This window comes from Gymnoscopelus microlampas, assembly GCF_963454915.1.
Source record: "Gymnoscopelus microlampas genome assembly, chromosome: 22".
NCBI lineage: Eukaryota > Metazoa > Chordata > Actinopteri > Myctophiformes > Myctophidae > Gymnoscopelus > Gymnoscopelus microlampas.
Window position 1 is genome coordinate 18,418,363 of NC_139959.1, and position 13,939 is coordinate 18,432,301.

At 40.3% G+C, this 13,939-nt stretch overlaps 1 protein-coding gene across 1 annotated transcript; it reads left to right on the plus strand.

The window, feature by feature from the left end:
* Positions 1 to 10,446: 10,446 nt before the first annotated feature.
* On the plus strand, positions 10,447 to 13,902 carry LOC311039439 (E3 ubiquitin-protein ligase TRIM39-like). Its single transcript, XM_084049321.1, has 2 exons — positions 10,447 to 10,587; positions 12,120 to 13,902. Exon 2 carries the CDS (start codon positions 12,184 to 12,186, stop codon positions 13,609 to 13,611), a length of 1,428 nt encoding a protein of 475 aa, XP_083905447.1. The 5' UTR covers positions 10,447 to 10,587; positions 12,120 to 12,183; the 3' UTR covers positions 13,612 to 13,902.
* The last annotated feature ends 37 nt before the right edge of the window (positions 13,903 to 13,939 follow it).

The window sequence follows — 13,939 nt, forward strand, 5'->3', positions numbered from 1 at the left end:
CTTTTAATAGTTTCAAGTATACTATCAATGTAATAATAAAGTATTTAAACTACAATCCAAATGTGCTAAAATATACTTTCAATGTAATAATAATGTATTTCAACTACAACTCAATTTAACTAAATGTACACAGTTAGTTAATTTAGAATATACTATTATTACATTGAAAGTATATTTTAAGCATAATTGCTATGTACTCTATATTTATTTATTTAGTACTTGATATGTATTGGTAATACACTATAAATTGAATTATAGTACACTTTAATGACATCAGCAAAACTGTACTTCAGATACTATAAGTATATTTGTAATTAAATTGTATTTTTTTGTGGGGGAGAAAGTACATACAAGTATATTAAAGATATGTTTTAGCTTATCTGTAGTGCAACTTTTGGTATATTAAGTACAACTTAAATGTTTCCAATCAACATAATTTAAATTGAATTTTATAAAAAAGTGCAAATGAGTATATTCAATATTCTTCTGTGAAATGTAATTTAATATTTTTTTAAAATAACCCTACACGAATGGAAGAGCAATGTAACGTGAAGGCTTGAGGTTTAGTTGTCTGTAAGAGCTATGACAACTCTCAATTAATACAACACACTCACGCTATATTTAATGATGTGAAAAGGGGAGAGAGACTGACCAAACAAACAGACATTTACACTCATGGTTTTACTAACAAATGACATAAAATATCATAAATCACCAAATAGCACCACAACAAGACACTAAACTCATGACCCATAACATAACCGCACTACGCATTCCCATATTCAAATAATAACACAAATAAGAACAATAACACAAATTTCCCAGCATGCACTGCGCCTCAGTGCATGCTGGGAAATGGACTTCCTCTAGCCACCATAAATGTAATGATAGTATACTTTAATGACATCAGCAAAAGTGTCCTTCAGATAGATACTGTAAGTATATTTGTAATTAAAGTATATATATATTTAATTAAATAAAAATGTGCTTTTCAAAAGTGTATTCATATAATGTTTATTTTTTGTTTAACTTAAGTACATTTAATGTTAAATATATTTAAATGATTATAGTATAAGTGCTTTTACAGTATATTTATAGTAGATTATCCTCAATATGCACTTATTTTAAGATATACTATACTTTTCACAAAAACGATTTAAAATATGTTCAAGTATATATTTTTGTAAGTATGTTAATGTCTATTTTATTGAAGTTTCACTTAAGTACTACTTCGTAAAAGTACACTTTTCATCAGTGCATTTATAATATAAGGCTGAAAAAATATACCGAAAAAGCATTATACTTAAAGTTTGCTTTAGTATACTTTTTAAGTATACTATCATGAATATGTTCCCGGATGCTATTAGTAATATACTTCTTAACATTATACTTGTAATATACTTGTTTTAAAGTGCATTCAATATATACTTCAACAAAGCACATGAAATACTAACTAAGCACATGTTTTTTAAAGTTTACTAATGTGCTTTGTCAAAATATATTTTGAATGCACTTTAAAACAAGTATATTACAAGTATAATGTTAAGAGGTATATTACTAATAGCATCCAGGAGTAATATACTTCTTGAAATTATACTTGTAATATACTTGTTTTGAAGTGCATTCAAAATATATTTTTACAAAGCACATTAGTAAACTTAAAAAAAGTGTGCTAAATTACAAATTAATTTATGTTAGTATTTAATGTGCTTTGTAGAAATATGTTTTGAATTCACTTTAAAACAGGTATATTAGAAGTAGTATACTTATAAAGTATAGTAAAGCAAACTTTAAGTATAATACTTTTTCAGTATATTTTTTCAGCCTTATACTATAAATACACTGATGAAAAGTGAACTTTTACGAAGTAGTACTTAAGTGAAACTTCAATAAAATAGGCATTAACATACTTACAAGAATATATACTTGAACATATTTTAAATTGTTTTTGTGAAAAGTATACTTTTAATAAGCATATTATAGTATATCTTAAAAGAAGTGCATATTGAGGATAATTTGCTATGAATATACTCTAAAAGCACTTAAAATATAATCATTTAAAATATATTTAACATTAAATGTACTTAAGTTAAACAACAATTCAACAGTATATGAATAGACTTTTGAAAAGTACATTTTAATTTAATTAAATATATATTTTTTGTTTAGTACACTTTTCACAAATGTCCTAAATTACAAATTAATTTATGTTAACATTTAATGTGCTTTGTAGAAATATATTTTGAATACACTCTGATTATATTTGCTAAAATATATTTTGCCCAAAAATGCACTGTTAGTATGCTTTGACAAAAGTTCAAATTGACAATTAACATACTTTTTGTGCTAAAAGTATACTTTAGCACAAAAAAAATACATTTTTTTTTCACTTGGGTTGTAAGTCGACATCCGTCTGTGATGAGAGATGAGACATTAGTGAGCGTGACACCAGCTTGTTGATGAGTGGGACCATAATGACTGTGACACCAGTGAGGGGCGAGGGCTGTGAGCCTTATTTTTAACTCTATGCTGTGAGCAGGTGTTCTGTCTTGTTCTGTATCCTGGACAGATCCAGGACACTTCCTGTCTCTGCCTTACAGAGAGAGAGAGAGAGAGAGAGAGAGAGAGAGAGAGAGAGAGAGAGAGAGAGAGAGAGAGAGTAAAGGCAGGTACACATTGCAGGACCTTAACGTGGTCGGGGGGTCATCTGATCGTTAAGCATAACATACTGCAGGAGTTTATTTCTTGAAATCGGCTGTCATAATATCGTTGTGGTCTTCACAACACGATTGATCCCCGACAAGGGCTGACACACTGTAGGATAGTTCACGAGGATGCTATCTCCAGAGTCAGACCCAATACATACATTTGTGTTTATTCCAATTCATTTTAATCAACTTATCCCGTGATATGCCTCTCTCCCTCTCCCTCTCCCCCCTCTCTCGCTCTCTCTCTCGCTCTCTCTCTCTCTCTCGCTCGCACGTCAAGAGCGCAGTCGGTCAATGACAGAGTTGCCATGTCCGCTTATTATAAGCGACTTTGGGATTGTTTTTCTGTAAAGTTGCTTGAAAGTGTAGTTGCTTTTTTGGCCTTGTTTCCTAATGTTGTTTGAACCAGTTGTTCTCAAACATTTTCATGGCAAGGACTCCCAAATTAATAATAATAATTAATTGTCCACACAGAGGCGCAGACCTCCCCCTTCTGAAAACATTTTGTGCCATAGACCCCCATACAGATATGTGTGGATTTGGAAAATACTCCACAACCCCCCCCCTAAATATCTTCTTTAAAAATAGCCTATCTACAACGTGAGCTTGTAGATCATCTATTTTCAAGTATCCAATGTATTTGTATATAGGCTTGAAGTGCTCATAGTCGCTTTTGTTGGGCTTGTTTTCACAAAGTTGGTTGCTTATTTCTCTCGCAAAATCTGGCAACACTCACAGACTACGAGACACACACACACACACACACACACACACACACACACACACACCGCTCACTCTCTGTGTCTTTCTCTGTCTCTCTATCTCCTCAGTGCAATAGTCTCAAATAAACAGCCCCCCTTTGAGCACGCTTGCTCACTCTCATTCTGTTTTATAATAATGTTTAACTTAATACAGGACTGGACGGTAACTATGTGGGGGATCTCAGATCCCGGATCTGTTTGTTGTGGTCAGGTCCACCGACCTTCCATAGCCACGGTGGCTGTAATGTGCTCTCATTGGCTGTAGCGTGCATCTCCTCGCAAGGTGCTCGCAGCCCCGTTCATAGTGTATGATATTGTCTGTTGTCCTGTCCCAGACAGATCTGAATATCTAACAATTTAGATATCTGAAAACGGTCGGAAAGCCGTCGCAGAGCGGAGAATCGCGGCCACATCGGGTCGCAGAGCCTTTCACACACACAGAGCTTTATCTCGCAGATCAAAGGCCGATCTGCGTCAGGTCGGGAGGTTTTGTCGGCGAGCGCAAAAAAATGTCGGCGACAGCAATATCGGACCTAATGTCCTGCAGTGTGTACCAGCCCTAAGACAGAAAGACAAACAGAGCAGAACAAGAACCAAGTGCAGGCAGCCAGAGGTTCAAATACAAGTATTGCAGAGCAAAGCGACAATGCTTACAGCTTAGTGAGGCAGGCAGGGGGTCAAAACCTGGTAGTTAGAAAAAGAAAATCTCATCATAGATACTTGAATTCATGGATTTGTTTTAGTTTTGGTCACTTTTCTAAGCCAATAATTTGATGACCAGCGGACCGGTAGGCAGCGGTTCCGGCAGGAGACACAAAGGAGACTCTTGGTGTCTACTACCGGAACCGCTGCCGATCATCAAATTATTGGCTTAGGAATGCGACAAAAACTAAAGAATATCCATGAATTCAAGTCTCCATGAGGTGACTAATCGATAGAAAAAAAAGTCATGTTGGGGGTGAACAATCCCTTTAAGAATCGGCAAACTACTAGTCCAAAAGTGGATCAGGCAATAGTCCAAAAACAGTTAAAAGAATCTGAGACTCAGTAAACCCAGGAATCATAACATTTTAGGATCTGTCAATGAAGACAGGGAACTCCAAGGCTTGGAAAAAAATAATGCTATTAGAGATAGTGGGAACAGGTGAGTAGATGGACGGGGTACAGCAGGGCTGATGAAGGAAGTGGGAGGCAACAAGCAGGGCTGATGAAGGAAGTGGGAGGCAACAAGCAGGGCTGATGAAGGGATTCTGACATCCCAATAGTCCGACAAAAGTTAGGTTAGTGTGAGGTTATGGTTAGGGTTAAGGTTAAAGGCATTGTAGGGAGTTCAGACATAATCAAAGAAAAAAACTGTTGTCAAACACTGCCCCTCCAGCAGTTCTTTTCCCCGACCACCAGGGGGTGACGCAGGGCGGACTTTTTAAATGAGTCATGCCCAAAATAGGTTGCCTTATGCGGATACAATTCGCGGAAATGCCCGACCCTACGGTTCTCTGAATTTATATTTTTAAATAGGCTCTTTCATGATAAATTGACCACATATATGAAGCTAAACAACTAAATTCTATCCAAACGATTTTTTAAAAGTAAATTATGTGCCTCAAAAAAGAAGTTTGAGAGCGTTTTAAAACCGAAAGTAAAAAGTTGATACGGGCACGGACGCGCACGGACACGCACATGCGTGCGTTAATTTACGACCCGGACATAAACAACATGAACATAAACAGAAGGGAAAATACGGATTTCAGACAGAGGACTGTGTTTCAATGAAGGAAAACACCCCAGCATCATTATATAGTGGCTGATAGAGGGGAGAAAATGCAAAAAATATATATATACATATTTTTTAAATTTAGGCTTAATGTTCCCTACAATGCCTTTAAGCTTAGTTATAATGCGCGCCGTCGGATCAGTGCTGCTTCGGAACTAATGGCATGGCACCGTGGGAACAGGTGTGTAATAGCTGGGAATCATGTGAGGTGGGAGGAATGTGGAAGTGGCCAGAGGGGGAGAGACAGAGACAAAGAGTTGATTGTCTAGTTCTTAGTCTGGATGGCGTGCGTGTGTGTGTGTGTATGTGTGTGTGTGTGTGTGTGTGTGTGTGTGTGTGTGTGTGTGTGTGTGTGTGTGTGTGTGTGTGTGTGTGTGTGTGTGTGTGTGTGTGTGTGTGTGTGTGTGTGTGTGTTTGTGTGTTTGTGTGTGCGTGTGTGCGTGTGTGTTTGTGTGTACTTGCCTCTGATCTGTCATCGGTATTTGATTGGATTTGCTTTGATTTATTTGAGAAGCAAAACCACATGGTTACACCAGTTTGAGGATTACACACGAAAGTCCTGAGACTCATTTCCATTGAGGTCCTCAGTTAACAGTCAAAATAAGTTATAAAATACATTACAATACAAAACACATGACAATAATATATGCTGTACATACATACAAACAAGTGCTCCCTTATCTTTCCCTAGACTGATGACCCTCTATAGGGGAACCTTTTCTAATAGACATGCTTTTGTCTGTTGCTTAAAAGACCTCAGATTGGTTGTCAGTTTGACACTGGTTTCGAGGTGGTTCCACTGTGTGGCTCCTATGTAAGGAAATGATCCCTTGCCCACTTTACTTTTAAAAGCAGGATGGCTCACATCTGCTACACTGGCTCTGGTGGAAAAATGGTGTACTTCGTTTACCTGAGTTGATCATGTCTTAAAAAAATATGGGGACCTCGCCATATATGATAATGTAATGTATAGTGTGTGCGTGTGTGTGTGTGTGTGTGTGTGTGTGTGTGTGTGTGTGTGTGTGTGTGTGTGTGTGTGTGTGTGTGTGTGTGTGCGTGTGCGTGTGCGCGTGCGCATGTGCATGTGGCGCGGGAAGGGGGGGGCTACGGGGGCTGCAGCCCCCCTGGTGTTGGGAAGCAAAAAAAAGAAATATATATATATATATATATATATATTTATTTATTTTTGTAAATTAAAAAAATACTTATTATTTTTAAAGTCTATACACACACACATATATATTAAAACAATGGTATATTTAACTTTGGAGAATAAAATATTTGCTGAAAAAGATGAAAAAAACGCGAAAAAATGTTTTAAAAAATCGCGCACGCGCGCTTCGCACTCAAGTCCCCCGCCCAGCCCCAGCCCCCCTTGGAATAAATGACTTCCAGCGCGCCTGCATGTGTGCGTGCGTGCGTGTGTGCGTGTGTGCATGCGTGTGTTTGTGTATACTTCTCTCTGATTTGTCATATTTGATTTGATCTGATTTGATTTATCTGAAAAGCAAAACCACATGGTTATAGCAGTTCGAGGATTACACAAGAAAGATGTACATGCAAAGTACATGCAAAGTAGCACAGAATAAGGGAGTTGGCCACCACCAGTTTAGTCTCCCTATCTAGTTACCTTGCTGTCCGTGCCAAAAACGTTGTCAGTCCGGAGGCCTTGCTCAGTACCTTGCTGGCCATATTTCGGCCGTCTAAGTTACCCTCCAGGATACAACCCAGGTATTTCACAGATGATTTTGCTGCTATGAAGTCCGAATTGAATTTGACCTTGCATTTCAATGCTCTTTCCTACTTTGATTTTGGAGCCAAACAGAATTGTTTCTGTCTGTGTAAAGATTGTTAAAGCTTGTTATCAATAAGCCAGGAATTAACTTTAGCCAATTCCTCACTCAGGGAACTCACCGGTGTGGCGTGTTCCTCATGGGACATCAGCAGAGCAGAATCATCAGCGTTCTGGTGATCACAGTTACAGGCGTCTGTCATATCATTCACGTACACTAAAAACAGGGCTGGGCCTAGAATGCTTCCTTGAGGAACTCCACATTCCATGATGTTAGGGTCAGACAAAACACCATTTACCTCTACCCTCTGTTCTCTTCATTAATCCCAAGGCCTATATTGCTGCATTTATTATTTTTGACTTTATTGCCTGCACCTAGTTCTTTTGGGGTCTTCCAGAGCTTCTGTGTGTTGCTTTTATTCCCTATAATCTCTATAATGGGTTTGTTTCGTACTAATAATGAGCCTCTGAGTCTTATTCCTCAGCTCTCTAAAAAGGGCAAAATCTTCTACCGGGTTAGTTTTGCGATATAACTCTTGTGGGCTTTCTCTCTGGACCTTATAGACTCCAATATTTTGTTGTTAAACCAACGGCTGGACCTCTGTCTAATTCTCACCTCTAAGTCTAGTATCAATCTAAGTCTAAGGGCTGCGATTGTGTCAATGGCTTTGTGGAAGACCGTCCCTAAAGCTTCCCATGCTTTATCGACACAGCCACGCGTTAAATCTGTTGTCCTTGCTAGGACAGTATTGTGAGCGTTAAATCTTTCCTTCTCTACTCTTATAGTACAGTATGTCATATAGTGATCACTGATGCCATACACAATGGTTCCGCTCTGTGATATTTTTTAGGCATCTGAGGTTAGGATAAGATCAATGATGGTTTCCGTTGTTTCGCTTACTCTAGTGGGTTGTTTGATCAGTTGCTTAAAACCAAAGGAGTTTCAAACACTTGGGTGTTGGGTGGGCAGGGTTATATATGTCGGTATTCATGTCACCCAAAATCAGAATCTCCATTGAATCAGCCATGTTGGATAACACTGAGTCCAATGAGTCATAAAACTCTGATCTGGTCTGGAGGTCTGTAGACCCCAAATAATATGGGTTTTGTTTTGGCTAAACAAGATGAGATCCTCTCTGATGTTAAAAGAAATGTCCGGGCGTACGTAAACGCACACTCCACCCCCTTGACGATTTATGTCTTTCCTCACTACGTTATAATTCATGATTGCAATTTCCGAGTCATTAAACATATTACTTTTGATTGCTTCTTCCTAATTCTATCAATTTTAAATGCATAACAGACAGGTCTGCACAGTTATTGCCTGAAGACTCAGTTAAGTGGTGTAATGATGATGATGTCATTCAGTGTGACTGCACGATACAATACAAGTTATTCTGAGTGATCATCACCTTTAATCCTATGATGAAACACTTGCACACTATCTTGAGTGGTCTCTTCCAGGAAGACAATGCTCCCACCCACAGGGCACGAGCAGACCCTCGAGCATAATAGTTTCCGCATAATCCATACATTACTGCCACCATCTACCCAGAAAGGTGCAAAATGAAAGCCTGCAGCATCACCCCTTTCGAGGACTGTTTGACGTGTTGCCGTTCTGGAAGAAGGCTGATTAGTATTCACATTATATGTTGTTGTACATCAAATAGCAGTGGTGTAAAGTAACTAAGTACGCTCACTCAAGTACTGTACTTAAGTACAGTTTTGAGATACTTTTACTTTACTGGAGTATTTCCAATTGTCTATACTTTTACTTCTACTCCACTACATCTCAGAGGCAAATATTGTACTTTTACTCTACAATTATTTGAAAACTTAAGTTACTGGTTACTTTTCAGATTAGTACATTATAAAACATACATTAACCACTTAAACCCTAGAGTATACCTAGGCTATTTGAAAATAGCCGATCTACAAGCTCACAATGCGTCGCATCGTGATGCGTTGTGAGCTTGTAGATCTGCTATTTTTCAACATTTTAATACTTTTACTTTTGTTACTTTAAGTACATTTTGATACTAATACTTTTGTACTTTTACTCAAGTAAACTTTCAATTCCGGACTTTTACTTGTACTTCTACTTTGCAGTATTGATACTTTTACTTAAGTAAACCATTTGTGTACTTTTTCCACCACTGTCAAATATCAAAAATAGCATATCTAGAACATTCACAAATCGTTGCGACGTGTGAGCTTGTACGAAGACTGGCTATTTTCAGCAAATGCTTGCTGAATGTTCAACACTAGCATTCGGACTCTCTGATGAGAGAGAAAGAGAGGAGTAAGAGATGTAGAGAGAGTGGGGGCGGGGGGCTTCTAGTTGATGAAATGTGAGCAGATGTTGACTCTCAACTTTACGTGTAGATTGATATCAACGGCAGTGTCCCCTACGTGACTTCTATGTGACAAAGGACATAATGAACAGACTGTGACACACCAACGCAATAATATTCAGAACGCTCCAGAAAGCCATCAATGACAAAAGTGAGGACTACGGCAATAAACAACTATCATCATTACATAGATAGACAGAGAGAGAGAGAGAGAGAGAGAGAGAGAAAGTGGGAGAAAGAGAGAGAGAATGTGCGTGTGCATGTGAGTGTGTCACATGCATTTTCGTGAGTGAGTGTGTCACATGCATTTTCGCCAGAAATGGAAATTCAAATATGAATGAATATCATAAACGATGCAGAGCCACCCCCTGACAAAAACGCCAGGGTGGTGTGTTTATGTTTGGAACACAGTTCTTATATGACGTGATCTAAGATTCCCAAATGGGGGTTTCAACACAAAAAATAAAGCCACGAACCCTGGAACAGCGCCCTCTACTGGCAGTGACTTCAGACTTCGGTGCTCTATATCCATTGCCATTGACAATGCATTAGGCGCTTAAAGTTAAATATCTCAAAAACTACAAAACATTTCAAAGTAAAAAGTTCAAGCATTTGTGTCCACAGTAAGATGAATTATAAAAAGTGTGAATGGAGTTTCTAGGTGAAAGCGTTGTTTGAGGTGCCAAAACTTTTAGAGTACATAGAGTACAAAGTTGGAAGTACATTTTTCCAACTTTTACCTGACAAGAGTCAAATGTGCGTGTGCATGTGCATGTGAGTGTGTGTGCTTAGGCCTTAAGATTCCATCTGTCATGAAACACAACATCTCAATGACATCATCATGTGTGTGTGTGTGTGTGTGTGTGTGTGTGTGTGTGTGTGTGTGTGTGTGTGTGTGTGTGTGCGTGCGTGCGTGCGTGCGTGCGTGCGTGCGTGCGTGCGTGTGTGTGTGTGCGTGTGTGTGTGTGTGTGTACACGTCTGTGTACACCTACTGTACATTCCTGCCTCTCCTATAATAGGCTCACTTTCACGACTGAGATTCACTCATTAGTTCCAGAGACTTTGACACAGAAACAATCCCAGAGACAGTTATCAGTCAGTCAGTGAATAGAACGGATCAACTGAACATCCTGGCCGATCACCTGCAGCACAAACACAGACAGACAGGACTGTTTATCTAATACAACCTCCACTGAGGTAAGAACAGACAAATTATTATTACTAAAAAACTACTGCTACTACTACTACTGCTGCTACTGCATGTAGTGACATGAATCTCCTTTGACATGTCTGCAAAGCACTTTGTAACATTGTTTAGAAAAGCGCTATACAAATAAATTCATTATAATTATCATTATCATTACTACTACTACAACTACAACAATACTACTACTACTACTACCACCACCACCACTACCACCACTACTACTACCACCAATACTACTAATTCTACTACTGCTGCTGTTGCTGCTGCTAAAACAATTGTACCACTACTACGCCTACTATAGCCTGCTGGTACTGCAAATAATAATGTTGTTTATACTACTGCTAATACTGCTATAGCTACTAAAACTACTGCTAAATACTGCTAATAATACTACAAAGGTGATACTATGGTGTATTTATATTACGTATATGCATGCGTCCATGTGTGTGCTTGTTTGTGCGCTCGTAAAAAGGTGTGCACGTTAGTCTCTGCAGAGCGTGGGTGTGCCTACGGAGAGAGGGAGGCAGTGCGTGCTTACGCACGTGTGTGTGTGTGTGTGTGTGTGTGTGTGTGTGTGTGTGTGTGTGTGTGTGTGTGTGTGTGTGTGTGTGTGTGTGTGTGTGTGTGTGTGTGCGTGCGTGCGCGTGCGTGTGCGTGTGTGTGTTCCTGCCTCTCTTGTCACATACACCATGGCAACCATGTGTTATGACTCATACAACATGTTGTGATTCGAGGCCCTACTGACAAACATCTACATTCCAAGAAAGATACGGTAGAGTCTTAATAATTGCTCCCTCGAGGGGAGTTGTCATAGCAGCACTATGGAACACATGACAGATAGTTGGGACAGGTGTGCTTGTGCGTGTGCATGTGTGTGTGTGTGTGTGTGTGTGTGTGTGTGTGTGTGTGTGTGTGTGCGTGCGTGCGTGCGTGCGTGCGTGCGTGCGTGCGTGCGTGCGTGCGTGCGTGCGTGCGTGCGTGCGTGCGTGCGTGCGTGCTTTAGGCCTTTAAGATTCCATCTGCCATGAAACACTCAATCTCAATGACATCATCATCATGACACGAGGCAACATGTTGACTTGATTTGGCATTATGTAATAAAGTAGAGTTCCCAGATTGGTAACAACGTCAAACAGACACAGCGTCTCTCTCTCTCTCTCTCTCTCTCTCTCTCTCTCTCTCTCTCTCTCTCTCTCTCTCTCTCTCTCTCTCTCTCCCTCTCTCTCTCTTTTACTTTTGGGGTGTTTGGAGTATCTGTATCTACTCTTAGCGTTGTTGCAGCTATAAAGCTACTGGAACTGCTGCTGCTAACTCTACTAATACTGTTAATAGACAGCTTTACTACTGAATTACTACTGCTACGGTACTACTGTTACTCATTGTAATACTATCACTACAGCAAGCACTAATGCTGTAACTGCTATACGAATAATACCATTACTAGCACAAATACTATTACTATTACTACAACTAGTAGTATTGCTACTAATAATGTTATTGTTGTTGTTTTCCTCTCCTCTAGTATCCCTGCTGCTGTAACAGACTCGGTGAACATTCCAGATTAGGGAGAGCGAGTGGCAGACAAAATGGCTTCCCATTTGCCTCATCAGGAAGAGGACTACTCCTGTCCCGCATGCCATCACATAGTTAAACATTCCATTCACAGCTACTGCAAAGACTGTCTGCAGGAATGGTGGACGGAGAAGCCAGCAAATGAATGTCCTGTTTGTAAAACAAGATCCTCCAGGGACCAACATTCTACAAACGTGGGATTGAAGAACCAGTGTAAGAAACTCTTGGAGGGGAAATACAGGAGTGCCTCATTAGAGAGCTCAGAGGCTCTCTGCACTGCACACGGGGAGAAACTCTTATTTGTCTGTCTGAGCGATGAACAGCCGGATTCAGAAAAACATGCCGGACACACATTCAGGCCTGTGGACGAAGCATCACGGCACTGTCAACAGGAACTCCAAAAATCACTTAAGCCTTTAAAGGAGAAACTGGATGTCTTTGAGGAAGTTAAAGTTAATTATGACCAGACAGAAAATCGGATCAAGGTTCAGGCACGTAACACGGAGGCACAGATTAAGAAACAATTTAAGAATCTTCATCAGTTTCTGCAAGATGAAGAGGAGGCCAGGATCACCACGCTGAGGGAGGAAGAGGCACAGAAGAGCCAGGAGATAAAGGAGAAGATTGAGGGGCTGAGTAGAGAAATGGCGACACTCTCAAATACGATCCGAGCCGCTGAGGACAAACTGAGAGCCAACAATCATGTATTGTTTCTGCAGAACTACAAGGCAACAGTGAAAAGGGTCCAGCTCCCACAGCCATTCGCAGGATTGCTGATAGACGAGGCCAAGCACCTGAGTAACCTGGCCTTCAGAGTCTGGGAAAAGATAAAGGAGATTGTCATCTACACTCCTGTGATCCTGAACCCCAACACGGCTGAATCAGGCCTCATCCTGTCTGATGATCTGACCGGCGTGAGACATGCAGAGTTGCAGCAGCTTTCTGAGAAACCAGAGAGGTTTGAGTTATGGCCCACTGTCCTGGGTTCTGAGGGCTTTAACTCAGGGTCGCACAGCTGGGATGTTGAGGTTGGATGCAATAGCCGCTGGGCACTGGGTGTGTCAGCAGAGTCTAACCAGAAAAAGGGAAATAAAGGGGGTAGACACTGGATGATAGGGTTCTGTGATGGGAAATACACAGTGGTCTCCTCGCCAGGGTCTGTCGCTGAACTCTCACTGAACCACAAAGCCCAGAAGATCAGAGTCCAGCTGGACTGGAACAGAGGAAAGCTGTCCTTCACTGATGCTGATGATACGACACACCTACACACCTTCACGCACACTTTCACTGAGAGACTCTTTCCACTCATTGGTAATGGCGATGTTGGTGGAACCTCTCTGAAGGTGTTACCAGGGAAGCATGTTGGGAATGCATGCCCCACCTGTGTATGCAAAAACCGTTGCAGTTCTTATACGTGTTGTCAGAGTACCCGTTCATTTTGATAACGTACAAGAGCATAAGCGAATGGAATTCCATTCCATTTGTTAGATGTAATGCAAAGCTCAGTCAATCCGTGAAGCCATTGGGTTGGGTTGGCCAATCAGGGAAGCCGATGCCTACATCCCTCCAAACACACTCGTCCACAGACCGGCGGACAGACAGATATGTTTCTTTTTTTTCGGTTCTCGGAAACCGCGGTCCGGTCAAATTCCCACTTGGCACTGCACACCTCCCGGTTTATCTGGGACACACACGCCAAGTTTGAAGTTGTACGGAGAGTGGCCCTCATTTATCAACGCAGCGTATAAACCGCCGTATATTTTTCCATAT